At 41.2% G+C, this 23,074-nt stretch overlaps 1 protein-coding gene across 2 annotated transcripts in view; it reads left to right on the forward strand.

Moving 5' to 3' along the window:
- Window positions 1–22,799, forward strand: part of PUM3 (pumilio RNA binding family member 3) — a 43,192-nt gene extending 20,393 nt beyond the window's left edge. For both annotated transcript variants that reach the window (XM_075931657.1, XM_006129899.4), the window contains exons 12-18: window positions 1,285–1,338; window positions 4,947–5,027; window positions 9,946–10,088; window positions 11,074–11,296; window positions 13,408–13,495; window positions 16,474–16,564; window positions 22,530–22,799. In XM_075931657.1, coding sequence (XP_075787772.1) covers window positions 1,285–1,338; window positions 4,947–5,027; window positions 9,946–10,088; window positions 11,074–11,296; window positions 13,408–13,495; window positions 16,474–16,564; window positions 22,530–22,659 — 810 coding nt within the window. In that variant the 3' untranslated portion in view covers window positions 22,660–22,799. The remainder of the gene's footprint in view (window positions 1–1,284; window positions 1,339–4,946; window positions 5,028–9,945; window positions 10,089–11,073; window positions 11,297–13,407; window positions 13,496–16,473; window positions 16,565–22,529) is intronic.
- Window positions 22,800–23,074: the final 275 nt, after the last annotated feature.

Here is a 23,074-nt window from a genome sequence, read left to right on the forward strand (position 1 = left end):
TGGCTAAAGGGGCCAAAAATGAAGGCCAGTGAGGAAGCCTGTTAATGGAGATGCTCCTAGCGAAGCCCCTTCAGAACAGAGCCTTTTTTGATGTATAGTTTAGGAGCCTTGCTGAGCAGGTGTCTGTCCTAGACGAGAAGTCGAAGTACAGGTTAGACCTCCCTGGTCCAGCACCCTCAGAACCTGAGTCGTCCTGGACCAGAGAATTTGCTGGACCAGGGAAGGTCAATGCTTCCCTGCTGGCTGCCTCTCCCCTGGGGGCTCACATGGCTGTGGCTCCCTGCGCTGCCACTGCCCTGCTAAAGCTGCCCAGGGCCAACGCTCCCTGCCTTGCTACCCGTTGGGGTTCCCCAGCCAGGGCAACCTGGGTGTTGCCAGCCTTGCAATTGCTGCTGTGGTCCAACCCCACGGCTGCTGAAGGTTTCCTGGGGTTCCCCGGCCACTGCTAGCCCCGCTACCAGGGGCTCTCCAGCTGCCTGACCTCACTAACACTGGGGTTCCCTGGCAGGGGGGAGGTTCCCCGATGTTGCCTGTCCCCACTGATGGTAGGGTTCCCCCGCTGGGGCTGGGACTCCCCGGCTGCCACTTGGCCCTGCTGCCGGGATTCCCTAGCTCCTGAGCCGCTGCATGGCCTTTTTGCCACCAGGGGTTTCCTGGTCAGGGCTGCCTGACCACTGACACTAGGGTTCTCTGGCTGGGGGGAGGCTCCCCAATGTTGCTTGGCCCCGCTGATGCCAGGGTTCCCCTTTCTAGCTGCTGCTGGCCCAGCTGGAACGCCGTAAACCCCACGTTCTCTCAGCTGGCTCCTGCTCCTGAGGCTCTTTGGTCCAGCAACATCTGTGCTGGATCAGAGAGTCCCGGATTTGGGAGGCTCAACCTATACTTGAGGTAAGAGTTTCCTCTTGTGTACTGTAGCAGTTATGCCACAATAAGGGGTTGGCAGACTTTCTCCTGTACACAGCAGGAAATCGGAAGCTAGGCAGTGTCCATTAGACATGCAATCCTTACCTTTACAACATGTGTAATGTGATAACAGCTGTTATTTCTCAGTTCTCCTCCAGCCATCCCAATCTTGCAGAAAACCCTAGGGGTTTCTCTTTTGTGCTGAGTCTTGTCATAGAATCTGTGTCTAACATTTCAGTCTATTACAAAAGTAATGCTTATTATAATATTTTCTGCTTTTTAAGAAATGAGCTGAAATTAAACTCAAAGGTATAAATAGCAATTAAGTTATTAAATCGTTGACAAAGGCTTACTAATGTTTCTCCCCCTTTTTTTGGATAGGACAGAAAAGTAATTGTGAAAACCATGAAGACCTATATTGAAAAAATAGCTACTGTGAGTATTTATAAATCTTGTATTAAAGTAATCACTGAAGCATTTTCATAACTGTCAAATCATTCCCTATTTACAAAATATGAATTTGACTTTACTCTGAAGTTAGAACAATCTGTGAAACTGCCATTTTGATAGAAAACTTAGACATAAAATACTGATATTTAACTGTAGAAAATGTTAATATACATTTTTGTGGAAAGAGCCTTGTGAGAATGAAAAGCCCACTAGCTGGGGTTGCACTAGTAAAACATCTTACAAATACTTAGTATGTTCTGTTTCCTGCTTCAAGGCCAGTTGCTGAACGTATATTATATTTCTAAATACTCAGAGAAACAAGATGGGAAACTAACATTGATACTGACTATCCATATCATAATGTCAAAAAATAAATAAATGTGGAAATTATAATTGTCCCACTATCTTTCAGTTATAGTATTTGTAGGTATAACTCACAAAAATAAGTTGTTGTTTTTTTAACGTCAAATAGAAGTGCCTGTTTGACAAATGGGGCACATTGATGGAATTGGACTGTAATCTTTGAGGAATTAGACATAGGTATCGTGGGTAAATCATTGATACCTGCTTGCACAGTGCACATTGGCATTCTAAATGGTAAATAATATTATAACTGTATTAAGAAGGAAGTAGAGAATACCAAAGCTACAGTGATACCTCATATTGCAGGGAGTCTTGGTTGCCGCCTCTTTAAGTAATAGAATAATTATAAATCTAGCACAGTACCCTGTCTTCCAACAGTGGCCACTGCTGGATGCTTCAGAGGGAACAAGCAAAACAGAGTAATTATCACATGATTTGTCCCTTGTCATCCAGTTACAACATTTGGCAATCAGAGGCATAGAGACACCCAGAGTTGAGGCAGTTCCATCCATGGCTGCTAATAAAGATGCTCAGGGATTCTATCGCCCATGAATGAACTAATATAATTCTTTATTGAACTCAGTTATAGTTTGGTCTTTACAGCATCCCTGGCAACAAGTTCCACACATTGACTCTGAATTGTGTGAAGTTCTTCCTTTTGTTTCTTCTAAACCAGCTGCCTCTTAATTCCATTGGTTGACCCCAGGTTCACTTTTTTCGTTTTTTACATCCCTATTCCCAATTAGGCATCTCATTTCCAAGATGACCAGTTCCAATGTTTATAATCTTTCCTCATATGAAAGTTGTTCCATATCCTTAATAATTTTTTTTGCCCTTTTGTACTTTTTCCATTTCTAATGCATCTATTTTGAGATGGGGTGACCCAAACAACACACAGTACTCAAGGTGTGGCTGTTAAATTGCTATTAATCAACTAGTCAATGGAATTTCCATCAATTACTCAATTAGATGGGGGGAGGTATGCGTGATAGCTACCCCTTCTGCGGCTCTGCCTTTTAATGACAGGTTCTTACTGCATTTAAAAGGCAGAGCCACAGTATTCCAGAGCTGGCATGAATCAGGACTGCTTATTCCTGGCTCACCTTGGGAGCTAACCTCACTGCACCTCTGCCTTTTTAAATGGTAGTAAGAGCTGCCTGGCTCTTGCTACATTTTAAAAGGCAGCACTGCAGTAGTTGGGGATCCGGAGTGATCAGGGACTTCTTCAGTCCCCTTTTGCGCCAGGTCCTGCGCTTTGCCTCTGCCTTTTAAATGTAGTGAGACTTGGGTAACTTATTACATTTAAAAGGCAGAGCTGCAGCACCACTGCGACTCTGCCTCCTCTGTCCCCCCCCGTGCACCGTGGAGACGGGGGTAATGCGAGTAGTCAACTTGACTACCTGATTAGCCTAGGCCCTAGGCTTATCGGGTAGTCAACTATTCAACTACTCTTTTACATCCTTAGGATGTACCATGGATTTATATAGGGGTAGGCAGTAGCCTCCTGTGGGCCATATGCTGTTCACAAAGGTTAGCCCCTAGTGGACCACTACTGCTTTATTTACTTGCACCTCCACAGGTGCAGGCACTTGCAGCCAGCAAGTGCTGCGGATCGCCGTTCCTGGCCAATGGGAGCTGTGGGAAGCTGAAGTACCATAATGTTTAATGTCATCTTATCCTCCTTTCCTAATGGTTGCTAACACTTTTGGCTTTTTAAAAAATATTTATTTATTTTCACTGCTGTTGCACATTCAGCAGATGTTTTCAGAGTATTATCTGCAATTACTCCAAGTTGCTTCTTGAGTGGCAATTGCTGATTTAGACCCCATCATTTTGTATGTATAGTTTGGATTATGTTTTCTAATGGGCATTACTTTGCATTTATCACTGCAAGCTTCCTCTACATTTTGTTGCCAAGTCAGCCAGTTTTGTGAGATCCCTTTGTTACTTACTGTTTACGATTTGCTTTGAACTTAACTATTTTGAGTAATTTAGTTTCATCTGCAAATGTTACCACCCAGCTTTTTACCCTTTCTCCAGATCATTTATGAATATTTTAAACAGCACTGGGTCCCAGTATACAGGGCCATCCCTAGAAGGGAACAGGGCCCAGGGCAACCCCTGCCTCCTGCAGACATGGCCCTGCTGCTTCCCCCAAACCCTGGCCCTGCTCCAACCCTTTTCTCCCCCTGCATGATGTAAACTGGGGGATTACCAGGCAGCGAACCCCTCCCACATTCACCGCTCTGCTGGGAACTGGAGTGGTCCAACAGCCTGCCCTACCCCACTCTGCTGCCCTCTCCTGGCCCACTGCACCTTGCTTCTTCACAGTGGCAGAGGAAGGTGGAGCTCCTTGGGGTGGGGTGCTCTACTTCCTGCTGCTGACAGGCATAAAGAAAATTAATAGCATGGAATAACTGCCAGAGCCTGCAGGTCCCACCAACAGCCAGGACACTGAGCAAACCAGGAGGCTACAGCTGACTGACAACAGAAATCCTATAGGGGGCTGGGATGCTACAGGTGAACAAGCGGGGACTGACCCACCATCTTTGCTTACCCGCTTCCCTATGGCAATGGGGGAAGAGGGAGTTATGAGAGGACTGGGTACTAGGGACTGATCCAGCATTTTGGCACACCGGCTTCCCTGTCCTTTATTATGCAGAGTGGCAGGAGTGGGGGGATGCAACTAGTCGATAGTGCTAATTGCTAAGTTCCTGTTTATCGGTTAGTCAACTAGACGCTTATATCCCTATCATTGGCATCCGTCAGAGTTGGATCTTGCCTTTATCCTTTAGGTTTGGATTTAACTAAGACTTGCCCTCCAAAAATCTGGTGAAAGATGTTGACTCTAAGGTAAATCTGCTGAAGAAAGAAGATTTTACTTTTTATTCTATAAAGCAAATCTTTGGCCTCAAATTGATGAGTATTCATGGAATCCAGTTGGCAATTATTGACAGTGCAGCATGTTGCACAGCTGTCTACCCAGGGAAATTCGGCAGTTTAGAGACAGCTCCACTCTTTATCACTTTTGTTTTAAACAAATGTTTTTATTAAACATTGCCTCCAGAAAATAATTACATGTTATAGGACCACTTCAGCCAGGCATTGGAGGAAATCATTCATCAGATCTTGGTGCAGTTTTTCACAATTTGGGCAAGTATTCATCACAGGAAATGTGTATGTAGGGCAGCATCATCTCTCTAAACCTTGTTGATCCTTTGCCTTTACAGGGTGAATTCTCTTACTTGGTCTTGCTGGCAGCATTTGATTGCATTGATGATACCAAACTTATGAAACAATTAATCATATCTGTAAGTAGTTGAATTTTCCTAAAATATTATATTAAATGTCACCAGTGCAACTAATAAGAGCTCATTCAGACTTAGGAATCTAGTATATAACTTCTAGCCAGGTTTTGAAGCTATTGTTTGTCCAGAGTTCTCTCTATCTTTTATTTCAATGTATACAGTAACTATTATGAATGTTTATGTAATTTATATTGCCATTGCTATAGTCTTCAAACTAGGTCTAAAATCTGCTGAAAACCCTAGCCTAATTTTCAGTGGTTATACATTTACAAAAATAAATGTCTTTTTTAACATCCCTAGTGCATATTGAAAGATAACATTAAGTCCTGGGAGTTTCTCATAGTGACTGAGATTTATATTAAACTGCCAAAAGATGTTAAAGAAACCTGGCCCAAACACATGGTGGTGTTTATTTTGAGCAAAGAAAATTCAACTACTATGTGCAGGTGATCAAAACATTAATTTAAGATAATTAAAGCTCATGAGCATTACCAATTTAGAAAGTCAAACTAGCTGTACAGAGGGTAAGGAAAGAAGGAAATAGAAACATAAGATTATCAATTAGAACTAAAAATCCTTGACATGTAAAAGTCAAACTTAAAATTGGCTAAAAATATTAGTTTCAGGGCAAATGCACCTATATTCCTGTTCTGCAGCCCACTAAGAGCAACCAACTTTATGCTTTCACCTCCCAGTTACCACCTCTTTTAGGTGGCAGTGTGTATTGCACTGTTTCTGACATGAGACTGCACAGTTCCCTGCCTTACAATATAATGTCCTCAGCCATTCAGAGCAGCCCCTGTCTGCGATGGACCTGAGCACATCACAGGCAAGGGCTATTCCGACCAAGATGAAGCAGCCTCTGCCTGCAGCCCTTCCTTTTAATTGGCTACTGATTTAAATGTGACATTTAACCAATTAAACAGGCTTTTATAACCCTATTCTATTCCTAAGGAAGAGAAATGTCAGGGAAAACATTAAAACAATAAACACACCTCCAAATGTGGAAAAGCTTACCAGATATCATTCCAGACTCCAGTCTTGGACTCTGGTAGGTTTCAGTCCTTCAGAACCTACAATTGGCTTTTCCTTTGGTTACAAGTTCATCTCTCTCAGGCTATGTTTACACTGGGAAAGTTTGGCAACAAGTCCTGTTGACATGCAAAAGTCGCCAAAAGTGAAAACCGGTCAAACCAATTTTTCTGCCTCCCATTGTCAACATTTCATGCCTATATTGCCAGCACCCTGTCAACAGAGCAAAGCAATGTGGGTAACCAACCCACACAAGGGTGGAGTTTCAGGAGAGAAGAGGGGGACAGCAGCTGTGCGTACCAGGACATGGCTTGCTTTTCTTCTCCTTTCCCAGACTATCAGGGAGCAAGGGGAAAATACTTGCATTCCATGCATGCCTCTCTCTCCTGGTTGATGAAGGGAGAGGGCAAAGAAGTAAATCATGGTAAACTTGCTCCCTGATAGTCTGGGGAGCGGGAAGTAAAGCTAGCCACATCCCAGTGCACATGGCTGCTGCCTCTACTCCCTGCCTTCCCAAGACTCTGCTCTTGATCCCACACTGCAGTGTTGTGGGAAGGCAGAGCTAAACCCTGCACTTCTTGGGATTCCCTCATGGTTCTGTGAGGTCTCCAAGCTGAGGAATGTTGAAGGAGCACAGCAGTCTCTGCTGCTGTGTGACTAGTGCAGGGCAGAACAGTGATAGAAATGTAGCCGTGTTAGTCTGGGGTAGTTGAAGCAAAATGCAGGACAATGTAGCACTTTAAAGACTAACAAGATGGTTTATTAGATGATGAGCTTTCAGAAGTACTTCAAACAGCAGTTCACTCAGTTGTCAGATACTTCCTGGAGCTTTGAAAGAGGGATGGGCGCATGCCTGCAATGCAGCAGAGATCACAAAACGCTGAAGCCATTAGGACAGACATTGTGGGATAGTGGCAGAAGCCAGTTCTCTTGACAAAACAAACAGCAGAGTTCTCACTGGCTCTTTGTTGGCAAAGGGAGGGGAAAACACAAAAATCTCTAGCAGAGTTGAAAGTGTTTTGTCGCCAAAATGGAATGTTTTTCCCAACAAAAGTCGTATTGCAGTGTATATGCATTCACTTTTTGTTGCAAAAAGGCAGTTTTTGGTGAAAAAACATGCCACTGTAGACAAACTTTTAGATCTAGAACTGAGACTGGGCAGATTTAGCTCTTTCTTTACATGGTTTGGACATTTGATCTTGGCTTTATGTAATAGGCAATCAGCTGAAAACTCTGTCCTCAGTACATAGCTTCAAAAGGCTAAAACCTAATGCTAAATCTGGATTGCAATTGTTAATTGGTTTGTTGTTCTCACTGTTCCTTATTTAGTTGAAATATTTATGTATAATTGTTTCTTCAGGGCTAGACATAAGTCTGGACTTAAGAAGATTTGACTAAAAAAGCTACAGCTGTTCACGGTGGTAGTAGACACAAAGTCTATATCTAGTCTCTTAAATACAGTAGAGTCCCTATCAGCTGACGTAAACGGGACCGACACATGGTCGGATTACTGAATATGTCGGATGATAGGGACTGCTGCCGGGGAAGAAGCGGTCCCGGCAGGAGCCCCATCAGCTGCTCCTAGAGAGCACGGGGACAGCTGCTGCTGCTGCTGCTGCTGTCAGGGAAGAAGCAACCCCGGCAGGAGACGCATCAGCGACTCCAGGGCACAGGACGGGAGAATGGCCCCACTCGCTGCCCTGTTGTCCTGGGCAGAAGCAGCAGCAGCTGCTCCAAGAGAACGATGGGGCAGCAAGCGGGGCCATTATCCCCGCCCGCGCTTTATCCGACCCTGCAGCTCCTGGAGCTGCAGGGTTGGATAAAGCGGAGTGTCGGATTACCAGGAGTCGGATAATCCGGACTCCACCGTACTGAAATATGCAAAATGTTGGCAATGAGAAATTACACTATTGTATGAATGTCACATGCACAGCACATCAGAATTACTGCCAATTAAGGCAAACCAAGTACTTAAAAACTCACTGTAGCTGTCATTTGAAACCGTTGATTTAATAATAAGGTATCTTGATGGTCATATTGACTTAACATAATAAAGACATTGTATTTATCATGAGTCTGAATTCGACATGCATTACTTAAGTGTTCAAGTTTTGTTCAATGAAACAAAAGCAAAACCCTAGTTTTTTTTTAAAATAGTTTCTTCATTTGAGAATTTTGTGGCAAAATGATTTGATCGTATTATGAATATCACATACAAACAATAGTGTTTGAGTCTCATCCCTAATCCCAGTGAGAAGAAAATACAGCCGCTCCCCGAGTTGCAAATGGTCGAGTTACGACTGTTCCCACTTATGACCAAAGCTCCCATGGAGCGGTCGTAAAGGCTGTCCCCGAGTTACGAACACGACCCGTGCTTATGAACAGCGCGGTCGCGTGTAACTCAGTGGGGTCCTAGTTACGAACAGCTCGAGTTACGGCCAAGTGTTTGGTCCGTAACTCGGAGAGAGGCTGTACACATTTTATTGCATAGAGAATAATTAAGAATAAGGCCTGAAGTGAGAAGACTACAGAAATGAAAAGCACTAATCCAGAAGCCAGTGCAAGATAAATACTTAGGATATCCTAAAGCAGTGTGTGTAAAATGTACACATTTTTCCACTCTGCAACATTTTACCTGGTTTTGTGCATTTTTTTCATTTTATGTAATAACAAGAGCTTTGCTGTTTTCTGCCCAGCCTACCATCTACAAAGCATAATCTTTATTAGCATGTTTTTTGTAGACAAAGGGTGAAGAGATACTGGTTCATTTGTTCATTTCATCTTTTACCAGCTGTTAGAAGGATTTCTTTGCTGGAAACAAGGGATTTTAAGGGATTTTAAAAAGCAGAAGGTTTACTTTAAAATATGCTGAAATTGCCCAGAGCTTCATAATACCATCTCTTGTTTCAGAAAATATAATTGAAATGTGCATTAATATTGACCAAAATTTTTCTGCAATAGTTCTTGAAAATTCTTTGGCTAATGTACATCATATTGCCAGCTAAAACAAAATCTGTACACATAAAGCAGGAAGAACAGAACATGAGCACAAAGAAAATGTACTGTTGGTAATAGATACTGCTTTATGAATATATAGACACTCTTCAATAAGCAAAACAAAAAATCCTGGCATATTAATTAGTTTCTTCATCACTCTTCTAAGGACACAAGTGCATGGTGTACCAGAATTCTTGTTTACATAATGATTTTTCCTAGCCAGCCATTAATCCCTTGGAAATGCCTACTGTATTTGTTAATGTTCAAGTAAGCTACAAGTGACAATGGTTATCCTTTCAGCAGAAATGAGGCTTACTTTATTACTTAGAATTAGTGGTTGCTGCTGGATGTTCTCTGCTTAACTGAATTCAGGATAACTTTGTTGTCTTCCCCATCTTCAACTGAGCTCTGTGAGCTGGTTTCTGCACATATGCACAATTGGTTAATAATCACATCTGATTGCTTTTGCAGTGTACTAGTGTGTTTCCTTCCATCTTTTGTCTGTTGGTATTGTAACTTCTTTGGAGTGCGGTCTGTTTCTTCTGGGTTTGTACAGCACCTCACCCACTGGGGCCTTGGTTTCAGGGCATCTCAGTACAATGGTAATACAAAGAATAATTTGTGCTTCTGTTGTATCTTCCGTCCAAGGATGTCAGAACATTTTACCATCATAGATTTAATATAAAAACTAAGCACTTGTTTAGCACTTAATATTGACAAACCCCACCTAAACATTATACACTGCTTAGGGGTTTGATTTGTGTTGCGTAACTATGAAGTATGGTACCCATCTCCGCTTTTCTCAGATTTCAGTGTGAAAGTATTCAGTCCAGGCTTAATGTTGAAAAATATTTTTCATCATTGTGTTATTGATGTTTATGCATATTTACAGGAAATAAGTGGTTCTTTGCCCAATATTATAAACAACAAATATGGAAGGAAGGTTCTGTTGTACTTGCTAAGTCCAAGGGATCCTGCACACTTCCTACCAGAGATTGTCAAACTTCTGCAACAGGGAGATGGAAATGCATACAGGTAACTCAACTGACAGGCTGAAACAATCTCCACAGATTTTTCCTACTCCAGCTTTTTAAACAGGACAGCTCTGTAATATCAAATAAAAATCAAAACAATCCAAAATCAAAATAACTGTATGTACACTACCTGATGAAAATGGTAACAGTTGTGGTATAATTTTTGTGTAGCTATATACTTAATATATGCACATAGTGATTGTATTTTGGTTGCAGTAGTATTACAACTGTACAGAGGAGGAAGACAGATTTTCTCCTGTTTAAGTTTGATCAGATTGAAGCCTTTTTTAATATCCATTATTGGTGCAAAATTGTACAAGAGAAATCTTGAAATCAGTAAAATTGAATATTTTAGTTCTAATTCAACTTCTACAATGGTCTAATTTAGATAATTTTAAAGCAGCGGAACTTGATTTTTTTTTGGTTAATTAATGCATTACTTATCTATAGCTGTTTGTGCATAGGCTTCAGTTCTTTGTGATGCCTTATTGGAGACAGTAATAAACCAATGTAGCAGGCCCAAGATACACTGTGGGATTTAGAAGGGTATTTTGTAGTTCTCTTAATTCAACTGGTACTGATGTTTAAATACTGAAGAGATGGCAGTTTCACAAGGATCTGGAAACTGTTTGTTTACTTGGTCCCTGTCAGAGCTTTGAGGTGGTGATGATGGTAGGACAAAAAATTAAAATGGAAGGGTGGAATTGGCTTTGCAGCAAAAACTAACTTTTTTGGTGTGGTACAGGGCAGTCACCTTGAAGTTAAAGACTACAGTGACATGTGATTATGGTTATCAAAAGACCATATTAAACTAGATTCCCTGTAGAATACAGAACAGGGACTGGCTTTTTTAATTTGACCTTTTAATGAGGACAACATCTGTCTAAATAGCAAACATGGATTAAATTTGTTTGTACTTGATCTTTTATACAAAACAAGTTTTCTGCAATAATCAGACCATTGTATTGTTTATGCTATTTCACCAGTAAAAAAGATTCAGATGTTCGTCGCTGTGAACTTTTAGAAGCCATTTCCCCAGCCTTGTTAGGTTATCTGCAAGAACATGCCCAAGAAGTGGTGATGGACAAGGCAACGTGTGTGTTGGTGGCTGATATTTTAGGGTCTGCTCTTGGTGATGTCCAGCCTGCCATGAATGCTATTGCTAGTTTGGCAGCAGAGGAGCTGGTTCCAGGTGGCAAAGATGGGCAGGTAGGTACCGCATCTAACACAAGGCAAGCAGTACGGATATTGCAGTTAATTTGTTTCCATTGTATCATAAGATTTATTACTCTTACCTAACATATGTTTAACTGACTGTACTCTGAAATTTTCCCTGTTAATGGGAAACTGCATTTTATGTCCATGTCTTGTGTTACTGCATTTGAAATAATTAAACTTGACTAAGCATTTCATAGGTTTCTCAGACTTGGTTGCTTAGTTCTTTGTGGTCTTCAGTATGCCAGACTAGTGTGTAAAAAGTCTTTCTGTAAGAGTGGATTTACACTTTTTGTGGGTTACAGAGGACAATGGCAAATTTATATTATTTACAATCTCTGGAGTAGTTATAGTAGCAGTTAGATGAGACTATAGTAAAATTCCAATTGTCCGGCATCCAGTGGTCCGGCACTCCTGATAGTCCGGCACCAACTGGAACCTGGAAGTGCTCCGGCCAGCTGGACAAGTGGAGCTGCTCTGCCCCTGGCTTCCCCAGGTCCGCTGCTGGTCAGTTTCAGCAGCGGTGGAGTAGGGGAAGCCCTAGGGCAGAGCACCCCAGCTGCTCTGCCCCTGGCTTCCCCAAGTCCAGTGCTGTTGAAACTGACCAGTGGCTGACTTAGGGAAGCTGGGGTGCTGCCAGGTTGGTCCCGCAGCGCCGCCCTCTCCCACGCTGCGCAGTTCCCCGCTGAGCCCGCCCCCCTCCCCTTGACCCCTCATAGCCTCCCTTCTGGTACTCGGTACTGTATAAGGAATTGCTGCTCACAGTGAAGATATTATCTTTGTGAGGGAGCTAAGTGGGTGTGAGCTAGTAAATAAGCATACACGTGCACACAGGAAAATCCCAAAATCCAACTACTTTACTTTTTGACAAGGAAAGAAGGTTTGATTCCTGTAACAATTTATTGTAATATTGCTAAATTCATCAGTAAGCTACAGTAGGACTGTGCCTTCAGACATGCATGTATGGTTTCCACAGCTATGTGGGACTTCAGGAAGAGCTGGGATCTAAAAATATCCCAACATTAAAGCTTCATTGATTAAAACCCTCAGTCACAATGCACAACCACCTCAATAGACACCTCAGTCACAATGCAAATGCCATCCTCACTATTCTGTATAACTGGGGAAGCATTTGCAGTCCTCATTCCCTCTCTTATTTGAATGTTTAGCCAAATTGCTCTCATTTGGTTCCCCAAGTTGGCCTGATTTTGGGAAAGCAAAGATACCACATTATCCAGATTGTAAAGCTACATGCGATCCATGTATTTGTGGTATCCCATTGAAAACCCACGCTTCATCTTCCCCAGAGTTTTTGCATGGCTCAGCACAGGGAGCTGGACTTGGTGACCTTGATTTCACTTGCATCTGTACATTTCTACAATTCTGTGAATATGAGCTGTGAGATACTTGATTACTTGCAAACCTCTGTTGGACATGGAGACACATTTGTTTAATGATTAGGGATGGAGAGCTGTTTTAAAACTTTTGTCTGTTCCAAACTGAACTAGAATCAGCTTTATAAAAGTTCAGGACCACCAGGTTTCCCTGTTTTCTGACATCCAGACTGCTACCAGAGCACCTGGTCAGCTTACTTTTCCTTGTCTCCCAACCCATATCTCTGAAATCTATGCTAGACTTCCATGTGAATCTCTTACATATACTAGCAAGCTCTGGACTTCTTTTAATGTGTCAGCTTATGAAAATTTGGACGAGTCACAGACTTGTGTAGAGGCAGATAGGCCAGGAAACTACACTTCCATGTTAATGGGAAGCTGAATGTATGTTTGCTGGTCAGGAGAGAGGGCTGGCTGGTGAGGACCAGAGGATGTAGTCTGTGCACTGAGACTCTGAAATGGGTCAAACCTCTGTCAGTTAATGTTTGAGTAAACATCCAAACGCTTGCATTCTCATCTGTTTTGAAAATGTTGGTATTTGCTTATGGCTAATAATGATCAAGTGGCACAATATAATGTGGTGTAGGGAGGAAGCGTATGTTAGAATCTTTTTTATAAAATCATCTGACAATGCATGTTGTGTTTTTTAAAGTGTAAATACACCAATTCATGTGTGAAAGATGGCTAAGTCTGTCATTGGTTTGTTTAAAGCTTCACATCGCAGAACATCCAGCAGGCCATCTGGTTCTGAAATGGTTAATTGAGCAAGATGAAAAAATGAGAGGAGATGGAAAAGACGGTAGGTTGGGAAATTTATCTCTAATAGCACATTTGTCAGATTTCAGCACAATTAAACTTATGTAGGTTCAAAAAGAAAAGATTGTTATATAGGTTTTTACACCTCTCAGATTTGTAAAAGGTGGTCAATAGGCAATAAATGGTTTAAATGTACTTTAGATGTAAATAAAATGTATTTTTTGTTTCTGTGTAGTTGTGAAGTATTGGAGGCTAAGCTCACTTTTTTTCAGATACATAAAATCTCAGATGTTCTTTTCTGGTATCAAGAGAATATTCTATTCCTTTGCAATTTCACTTAATACATTTTAGTGTGCCAGAGCTATCTAGCATTTAAAAATGTAGGCAACAGCGAAGATTGCATCTCTCTAAATAAGAGTTGGTTTCATTCCAGTTTATGAATATTGTGATTGCCAGCTAAGCAGAATTGTAATTATTAGAGCGTATTTGTTTCTGCTGTTGCATTACCACTTTGATTACAAAATTTCACCTCAAATATAGAACGTGTGCTATTTTATGGCTCCAATGTTGTCATCCAGAATGTAATATTCAAAAGAATGAATTCAGCTTTTTGTTATGGAGCAACAAAATGTAACATTATGTGCATTTTTTTCAACCTGACCTAAGATGTCTTTCTACCATCCTAGTAAAATAATCTTTTAATTCAAAACTTGCATATCTGCTATATTTTTGAGAGAGTTTGTCTGAGTGAGCAAGTCCGTCCATCCATCTGTTCAAGAACTCCTCCTAAATGGTAAGAATTAGGACCACCAACTTAGGTATACAGTTTCCTCTTATCATAATTTAAAGCAAGGTAAGGGTTTAGTTGTCTTCAAACAGCTGCAAGCCTGAGAGGAGGGACTAAGGGAGGGAGGAAGCTTTGCATGCTGCCCTCACCCCCAGTGCAATCCCATTGACTGATTTCCGAACAATGGGAGCTACCTGTTTGAAGAACAGGAAGCCATGCAAAGTACTCCTTCCTCTCCCCTGAGACTCACAGCTATTCACAGATGCACATGGCCCGTGCCATGGCCAGGCAGACAGGGAGCCTGCTTGAGAAAAATCCTGGGCTACTTGCCCGGTAAGTCTTCCAGACCGAACCTGCCTCTGGCACCCCAAACCCTCCCTTCCCCCAACCCTGTGCCCCCTTACCTTACACAAACCAAAACCTTTCCCCGCCTCCACACCCATACCCAACTCAAAACTGTGCACCCCAGTCCCCTGCCCCAGGTCACAACCCTGCCTTCTTTACCCAGCCTCCCTCTCATACCCCAAACCTCCTCCATTAATATCACCAAATTTTTGGAGTCTCCTCCCCTTCCCCCTCCTCCCCCAGATATCAAAAATTATAGCCCAACCTGGTTTGGGAGGAGTTCTTGAACAAATGGACTCATGGATGGACAGACAGATACATTATCTTCTTACTATATATTTTAGAAATGTTCATTTTTTATTAAAGTTTATTGGAACATTTTTGAAAAGATGACAATGTATAGGTTTCGACTAAACTTAAAAAAATGAGAAAATGTGCACACTAACCTCTCAGGTTTCCAATCCATAAGCTAGTGCAGAATGAAAACAAATTTCAAAAGTTGCTTAAAAGCTGGCTTTCCCCCTCACCCCCTCAGCACCGTCTCTGCAAGGCAAGGGGCAGGAAAAGCAGAGGCACAGCAGGGAACTGGCACGAGCGGGGACTGAAGCAGTTCCCACTGTCCGCCGCAAACGGGCTGCTGGACTTATTGCTAGCCAGGACTGGCTCACGGGGGCTCTGCATTTTAAATGTAGAAAGAGCCATGGGACTCTTACTACATTTAAAATGTAGAGTTTCCACATGGATGGCTTCCACAGCTACCCCCACTGCGGCTCTGCAAAGCGGTCTTATTGACTAATCATATTGTTGATACAAAATGTATCGATTATAAGGTTAGCTCAGTAACCACAATTTAACATCCTTACTTTTTTTTGCATTAATTATGTTGGCCTATGTTTAATATTTTTTTGGAGGGGAGAGGGTGTCTCGCTGTAGTTCTGATATCCATTCTCTATCAGAATTTGGGCTGGCACAGTTTTCATTCCTTATTAGACTTGAATTAGAACTTTTATCACTTCCCTCATTCAAATGTTCAAGGGGGGGAATTTTGTGTGAATATCTTATCTGCCAACCTAATTTAGATAATAGATAGTTGTCTTGTCCTTACTGCGCAGTTCTGCTCTGTAATGTGACTTTAAAATGGAGTTCTCAGTTGTTACCAGATCAGATTTGATAGTTTTACAAATTAAGTTTTTTTTTCTAAAGGCTATCTATGCAAACTCAGCCTGGAATCTGAAAGTCACTCTGCATTCATTCCTTCTCACACATCACCATTTGTAATTGTTCTGCAAAACCAGTTGTGCCATCAGCGACGTGTGTGAACTTCATTATTCCAGTGGAGTTGAACAGAGACTTGTAATTGGAATATATTTAAATAATTATGTTGGCAATGCATGAGAAGGAATAGAGCCTTCAGACTTCCAGGTGCGCTATCACTAGGGCTAAGAGCTGCAAAACTTGAAGATGATTGATCACAAAAGTAAGAAGCAATGATTGAATGCACCCAGGAAGCAGATCCTTTCAGTAACAAGGCACCTTTTTTACCAAGTTCCTTTTCGATATAGAAGTATGCTTCTAAACATGAATTATTTTAGGAACTCTGTTAAACAAATAGTATGTCTGTTGTAAACAATTGTGTGTCTGTTTTTATACCAGTGAGTTTTCATACAATTCAGTGTTGCTGTTGTGTAATTAGTTATAAGCATTGATTAAAATTAGTCTCACATTTGGGGAAGGTATTGACTATATTGAATAGTCAGTTATTTTGAGAGTAAGCAAGGACTTCTAAATATAGAGTGAATTAAAGAGTGTGATTAAAAACACTGCTGCAGAGAACTGTTAAATAGGCAACATCGAGTAATTTTACCTCATTCTTTTCCCCCTCTTAATAGGATGTTTTGCAAGAACGTTGGTGAATTGTGTCGGCATTGACAATATGAAGTCCTGGGCAGAAGTAAATCGAGGTGCCATTGTTCTTTGTTGGTATGTAGGACACATATCTGTTTCTAATTAGGTCTCCGTGCTAAATTCTTATACTGAGAGAGTCATTCAAGTTTTCAGCCAAAATAAGCCAGTTTTCATGCACTTATGTACTTGCCTTTAAATGTGGTGTTTACAAGCATGCTGTAGAGAATAGCATTTGGCACTAGTTCCCTGGGTTCAGGCTTGGGTACTGCTATAATATAGTTCTGTGCTGAAAAAGCCTTCTAGAGATTGAAAAACTTATTTATTTCTAACACTGTCCACCAATATCCCTACCAAATGTATAAAAATCCTGAAACAGTATGCCACTATATCCTAAATATGTTTTGTTCTTGGCTGTATCTTTGTTGAAACGCAGCAAACAGGTATTCGGGTATATTTTGTAAAATGTTATTCAGTTTGTCTATTATACAGGCTGTCTCTCAGGACCTTTCCTGTGGTATTGGAGTTTTATGTATGTGTTATACTTCCTGAGCCTGGAGAGCAAAGTGGTTCCTAGAATAAGATATGCAAAAGTGTATTATGTGCCAACCTGCTCTCTGTAATGAGTTTCAAAGCTCACTGTCTTCCTCGCCTCCCCAGGATGAGACTATCACACCAAGCACTTTACTTTGTTTATTAATACATTTGTTGGCATTTAGTAAATGGTTGTCAGTTTTCAGTGTAGCATCAGGTAAATCTGGACTTAATAAATCCTAAACATCTAATCTGTGAGGCTTCAAAATTCTCAGTTCAGCAGAGATCACAAAATTACCTTATTAGCTTTTCATAAGTATCTGACAGAACTGAGTCAGACACACCTAACTGTGTGTAAGTGGGCAACATATCCCTTGTAAATAATTTAAAAAAAACCCATTTAGTTGAATCTGTCTCTTTGATTTCTGGCTCTAATTCCAGTTGCTTTAGGATAAGGATAGTCAAACTGATTGTGTAGATAATGAGAAACCATTTAAGTGATGGAAAATATAATTATTGTGCTTCAAGTTCAGTTTTAATTCTGTTTTGCAAACATCAGTACAGTTGCTGTTGATGGGAATTGGCATGTAATATACTATTTGCATACAGGCTGATTTGGTAAACTCTGCATTGTTTGAATTTGAATTTTTGCGTCTTCCCCTCCCCCCCTTAACTTTTATAAACGACCTCTAATGTTTGATGAGCACACTTTTAATTCATTTAAATTCTTTAATTCTGCACGCAGATTTCAATAGAGTGATTTGTACATTGACAATGTTGTTACTTAACACTTTCCTTTAACTTAGGACTTTGAGATTTGTTTAAAAGATATCTCTTCCTTGATGTCTTTGGTGGTTTTCTTTATATATGTATGCTTTGTTGAATTAGTTTCATTCTATAAATTAGAAGAAATTAATGTCTGTGCATTCAATAAATTAATGTCTATCTTCATCCTTCACATTTTAATGATGAAACTTAAAAAAAAAACCTGTCCTGTAGAGACTAATAAAAATATATATATGGTATCATGATTATGGCTAAGAGGTTGTTGTGGATATTTTTAGTAAAAGTCAGGAATGGGTCTCACAGACCATTTAAAAAAAATCACAGAAGACTGTGACCGGTCCCTGACTTTTTAGTTTACAAAAAAAATTTTAAAAAGTACCCATGATAAAATGGCACGGGAGTACCTCCACCACCCATAGGTACTTAGGGCTCCAGGGTCCCCCTGATCCTTCCCCATCGGGGTGGGGAACTGAAGTGTCTCCTGCTCCTTCTCCCCCTCCTCACCACCCTCCCACTTCCCCCCGGCAGCCAGAGAGCTGCAGAATACCCCTGCTGCCTTTCTTCCAATTCCCACTGAAAACTAACAAGACTTGTCATTAGCATTAAGAGAAACTGGATAAATCAAAGGATTTGTAATGCTATGGAACCATTTAATTGCTAGATCACCAGTTCAGGACAGTAGTGACTGAAACATTCCTTGATTTGTAGTTTCAGTTTATTTCCTAGTAGATCAGCATCCACCCCTCAAACCTCATAACCGTTAGTGCTTTCTGTGTCATGCTTGTTTGTAATCTCATTGGTGAGACCTAGGATAGAATGTCAGTGGAGACCTTAGTTGCCCCTACAGCCAGTCATTTGGGTCATGATTGAAGAAGGACCTTTTTGTCGTTCCCGTCTCCCCGAGATAGCTTGCAGGGTAGGAGGTCGCTGCAGGAGGGGGCAATCCCTGGAGCCATGCCCAGTGGTGGAGGCCACTGGAGGGGACGGCAGCCCCTGGAGCCTGATCCCTCAGCTCCAAAACAGCCTGAAGACTGTGTAGGGGGTGAGCAGCTGGAGGGTGCTGTAGCCCTCGGAGTGCAGCCTCCTCCTCAGACACCCTGCAGGCTGTGTGTGTGTGTGTGGGAGAGTAGGTGGCAGCCTCCAGAGCCCCCACCCCAGACAGCCTGCAAGCCGCGGGGGAGGATAACTGGAGGGACCCTGCTGATAGGTGAGTGCAGTCCCATCCCCATGAGAGGTGTCACTGCTGGAGCAGCACCACCCTCACCACAATGAGTGACCCCATAAGCCCAACCTTCCCACCTCTCAGACCCCTGTTGTGAGCTACCTGCCTTGACTTCAGCTCCCCCTGCACTGATCCCCCTCCTGCTTTCCTCACCTGAGCACCCCCACACCTCCTAACTCTCTGTCCCTCTTCACCTCTGAACTATCACTCTAGCCTCCATTTCCCTTCCTTTTTAAAAAACACAGTCATTGAAATAACACGTTTATTTTTTGTTTATTTTTCACACACAAAATTCCTTCATTTACAGATGGGAGCAACACTGGGTACATCTGCTAGTTAATTATAACTTTCAGGTTTTTATCAGCTCTTCATTTTTTTATTTTTCTGTTATGTAGGTTGCTCAGAGCAACTTCATAATCTTTTTTTCCCTCCCTTTCTTGTGTGGCACTCATTTAACTTCCGTCCTGTGTAGTAATTAATCTTATCCATGCTTAATTGCATGCTTTTACTTTAAAGATGCTGCCTAAATTATTCATCAGTGTTGAACTCAAAGAATACTTTAATCAGATACTGGTAATGACTGCAATATTTTTTACATAAAGTATTTCAAATGTTATTGAAATACAAAAAAACAAAACAAAGATGTACCTGTAAAAGATGCCACTGATCTCTCTGTCAGTTTCTTCTTTTGCTAGTAAGGAGCCCAATGCCTGTAGGATTTTACCTGTCTTTTGTTTGTTCCTGTTTTAAAAGTGCCATTTCTGCCTGCAGAAGTTGATTTTTGTCTATTTTTTGATGCTTTATAGCAGCATCCATTCACATGCCTATATAAATCTCTGCTTTATCAATCCAACTCCTTGAAGGTCTTGGCTTTGGTATTTATAAAAGCTTAACCTTCTGCCCTATTCTATGACTCTAATCACCATAACACATACTGAATACTTCTGATATTTTTGTTATCCTTGATGAACTGTTTTTTATAATGGAAAATCAGAGACCTCCTGCTTCTTGATCACACACTGGTGTAAACTAAGAGTAACTCTAGTGTAAATGGAGTTACTTGAGTGTTCAGCTAGTTTAAGATCAGAGTCTAGTTCTCTTGTGCAGATAGGAGGTGCGCCCTGCTATCAACAACTTGCTCAGAATTAAAATTACATGGAACCACTAAATGAATGACATTATTCTCTAAATTTGTATATTTAGCCATCACCATGGTATTTAAATGCCTGATAATCTGGGCAGGAGGTTACATCCAACATTGAGGCATAATGAAAAAATGTGTATCAACAAATCTGTATATTATATAGAGAAAATACATATCTCTTTATCAAGTAAGAGGTCTTACAAGTCAGAGGACAGCATGTATTTTTTTCCCTTTTTAAAATACTTCACTGGAAGTATTCAGCAATAATTCTCTTTAAACACTATAGGAACTTGACATTTCTTCCCAGTGTATTAATTCAAAAAGCTTTCAAAACTTGGCCTGGGTAAATGGTTAATTTTTTTTTTAAAATGAGAAATTTGTAAGGACTGTAGTAGTCCAGCGTGGATTACACTGTAATATGCTCTTTGTCCCAAATGGTAAACCATACCAATTTCTCCTTGCTATTCACTCAATAGAACAGACCTGGGCAAAATACCCTCCATGGGCCACGTACGGCCCTCCAAACCACCGGATCCTCCCACGGACAGAGTGGGGCGCCTCTGGCAAATTCCTTGCTTGTTCCACCCTGCCCTGCATGCAGCTCAGAAAAGTGGCTGCCAGCCATTTGTGTTTCACAGCTGTGCAGAGGGAGAGGGGGAAGGGGTTTCATGCGCTGCCTCTGCCCCCAGCACAATCCAGTCCAGTTTCTAGCCAATAGGAACTGCTTGTTTGAAGAACAAGCAGCGTGCAAAGCACCACTCCTCCCCTCCCCCCAGCTATTAATGATGCATATGAATCCCTGTAGCCGTGGTGGGAGGCTGCCTGAGAAACGTGCTGAACTGTTGGCTGGGAGTCATCCTGGTAAGTCTCCCAGCCAGAGCCTACCTATGGCACCCTACTGCCCCCCCTGTTTCCCTACCCCACATAACCCTAACCCTCTACCCCCTTCATGAGCCCATACTCCCTCCCAGATCTTGCACCCCAGTCTCCTTCCCTGGGTCATAACCCAAACCCCTGTAATCCAATCCATTGTCCCAGGTCACAGGCCCTTCCAGCCCTATGTCACAATCCAAATCCCTGCACCCCTCCTACCCCCTAGTCCCAGGCCTCAAGTCCCAACTGCCTTCTTCACCCAAACTCCCTCCCAGACCCCACAAGCCCTCCTGCACCCCAAGCTCCCTTCTGCACCCAGCCTCCATCCCAGACCCTGCATCGCCTGCATTAACATCGTGGAAGAGTGCGGTCTGTGATCACTTTCCAAAATCTGGGAATGCCCCTCCCCCACACTCTATCAACAATTATTGCCCATTCCTGCTATAGAATGTGTCATTTTTTGCAGACTTGGCATGTTTTGTCAGCTGCTCTTTCTCCTTACTAGTTTGTGTTGCTTGTGGATAGGTCGTATGAATATGACTTGTATCTATGTGGGGTTTTTTAAAAAGAAACCATTCTCCCCCCAATCCCCTACCCACTTTTAGATTGTAAGAGAACTTCTAGTTACAACTAAAAGCTTAACAGAAATCCCCAATAAGACTTATAAGTCCATAGTCAAATAATTGCATCTCAAAATAAAGTAGCTGAAAATAGAATCGCAGCTTATTGAATGCGGCATGACTTCCTGGCTCTTCTACTATCAGCCTTGACAGGATTTTAGGTCATAAGGAAGAGAGAGATTTGTATATAAACAAAACTATATTAATTCCTCTTTCAATATTCCATGCAGTATGGTCTCTTATCCTTATTAAGAATTTAACAAACTAAAAAGAGGTTATGGTTTGCTAATTGCATGTTTATGGTAAAACCATAGAAGTTGTAGATGCTAAAGATCTGTTGTCATTCCAACCCCCAGCCAATGTATGTGTGCTCCTTATCATGTAAAGTCCTAAGTAACAGGGCATCCTGCTGATTACTTAGGAGAAAATGTTCCATAGACCAATCACACTGTTGGGAAGCTTTTTTCCTGATGATCATCCTAACATTTTTTTTTCTTTCTTTCTATTACTACTGGTTATATACATCCTTATCAGTGCTGAAATAATGCTACTTCTCAGCGAGGAAAGAGGCTTTCCAGGTTAACAGAATAAAAATAAACTTATACTTCAGGACCATAGATCTTTACATGGAAACCTAGAGCATCACTTCTAGAGCCACCATCAAACTATGTTATAATTTGCTGTGTATTCCCTGATGGACTTACTTCCATATTTTGTGTCTGTATGAGAGCAAATTAGTACCTGCCCTGTAGCAGCTTTCTTTTTAAATGATTAATGATTTTATTTATATTGTCTGACAAACTATTTTTATTTGACCTAAAAGTTTACCTTTGAAATATAATGTTTTCTCCTCCTTTCTTGTAGCCTTCTTCGAAGCACAGATCAAGAAGTGCCAAAGAAAGTCAAAGGAGGACTAAAAAGTCTCATTCCAAAATTGAAATGCAATAAAAATGTAAAAGGAATAGAGGCTCTACTACAGGCATTGACTTCCTAATTTTAAATGAAGTTCAGAAAGACTTGTTTCCTATCATTGTAACCAAATACAATTCAGTGGAGGTTTAGCACAATATTTGATTATTTTTGTACTATCCTTTGTAAAAAGTGTATTTGTAAATTAAACTGTTTCTAAAATGATTTGGCTGTTTTGCACATAAATCTAGTTTCAGTACCTGAATGACACTGAATCCATCATCAGGGGATTTTAAGCTCTGGCAGACTAACAGCTTACCAAGATATCTGAACGTCTAGTTCAACATTTAAATCTGTGCTTGTTTTTCCCCTGAGTATCTTGCATGAAATCTAATAATACTGCTAATAATTATATATAACTTTTTAAAAAGTGATCAACTAGTTTATCTAGAAACTGAAACAAACCCTCAGTTGATATTCTTCTTCACTGAAAAAATCCA

The sequence above is a fragment of the Pelodiscus sinensis genome, chromosome 6 (assembly GCF_049634645.1).
Source record: "Pelodiscus sinensis isolate JC-2024 chromosome 6, ASM4963464v1, whole genome shotgun sequence".
Taxonomy (NCBI): domain Eukaryota; kingdom Metazoa; phylum Chordata; order Testudines; family Trionychidae; genus Pelodiscus; species Pelodiscus sinensis.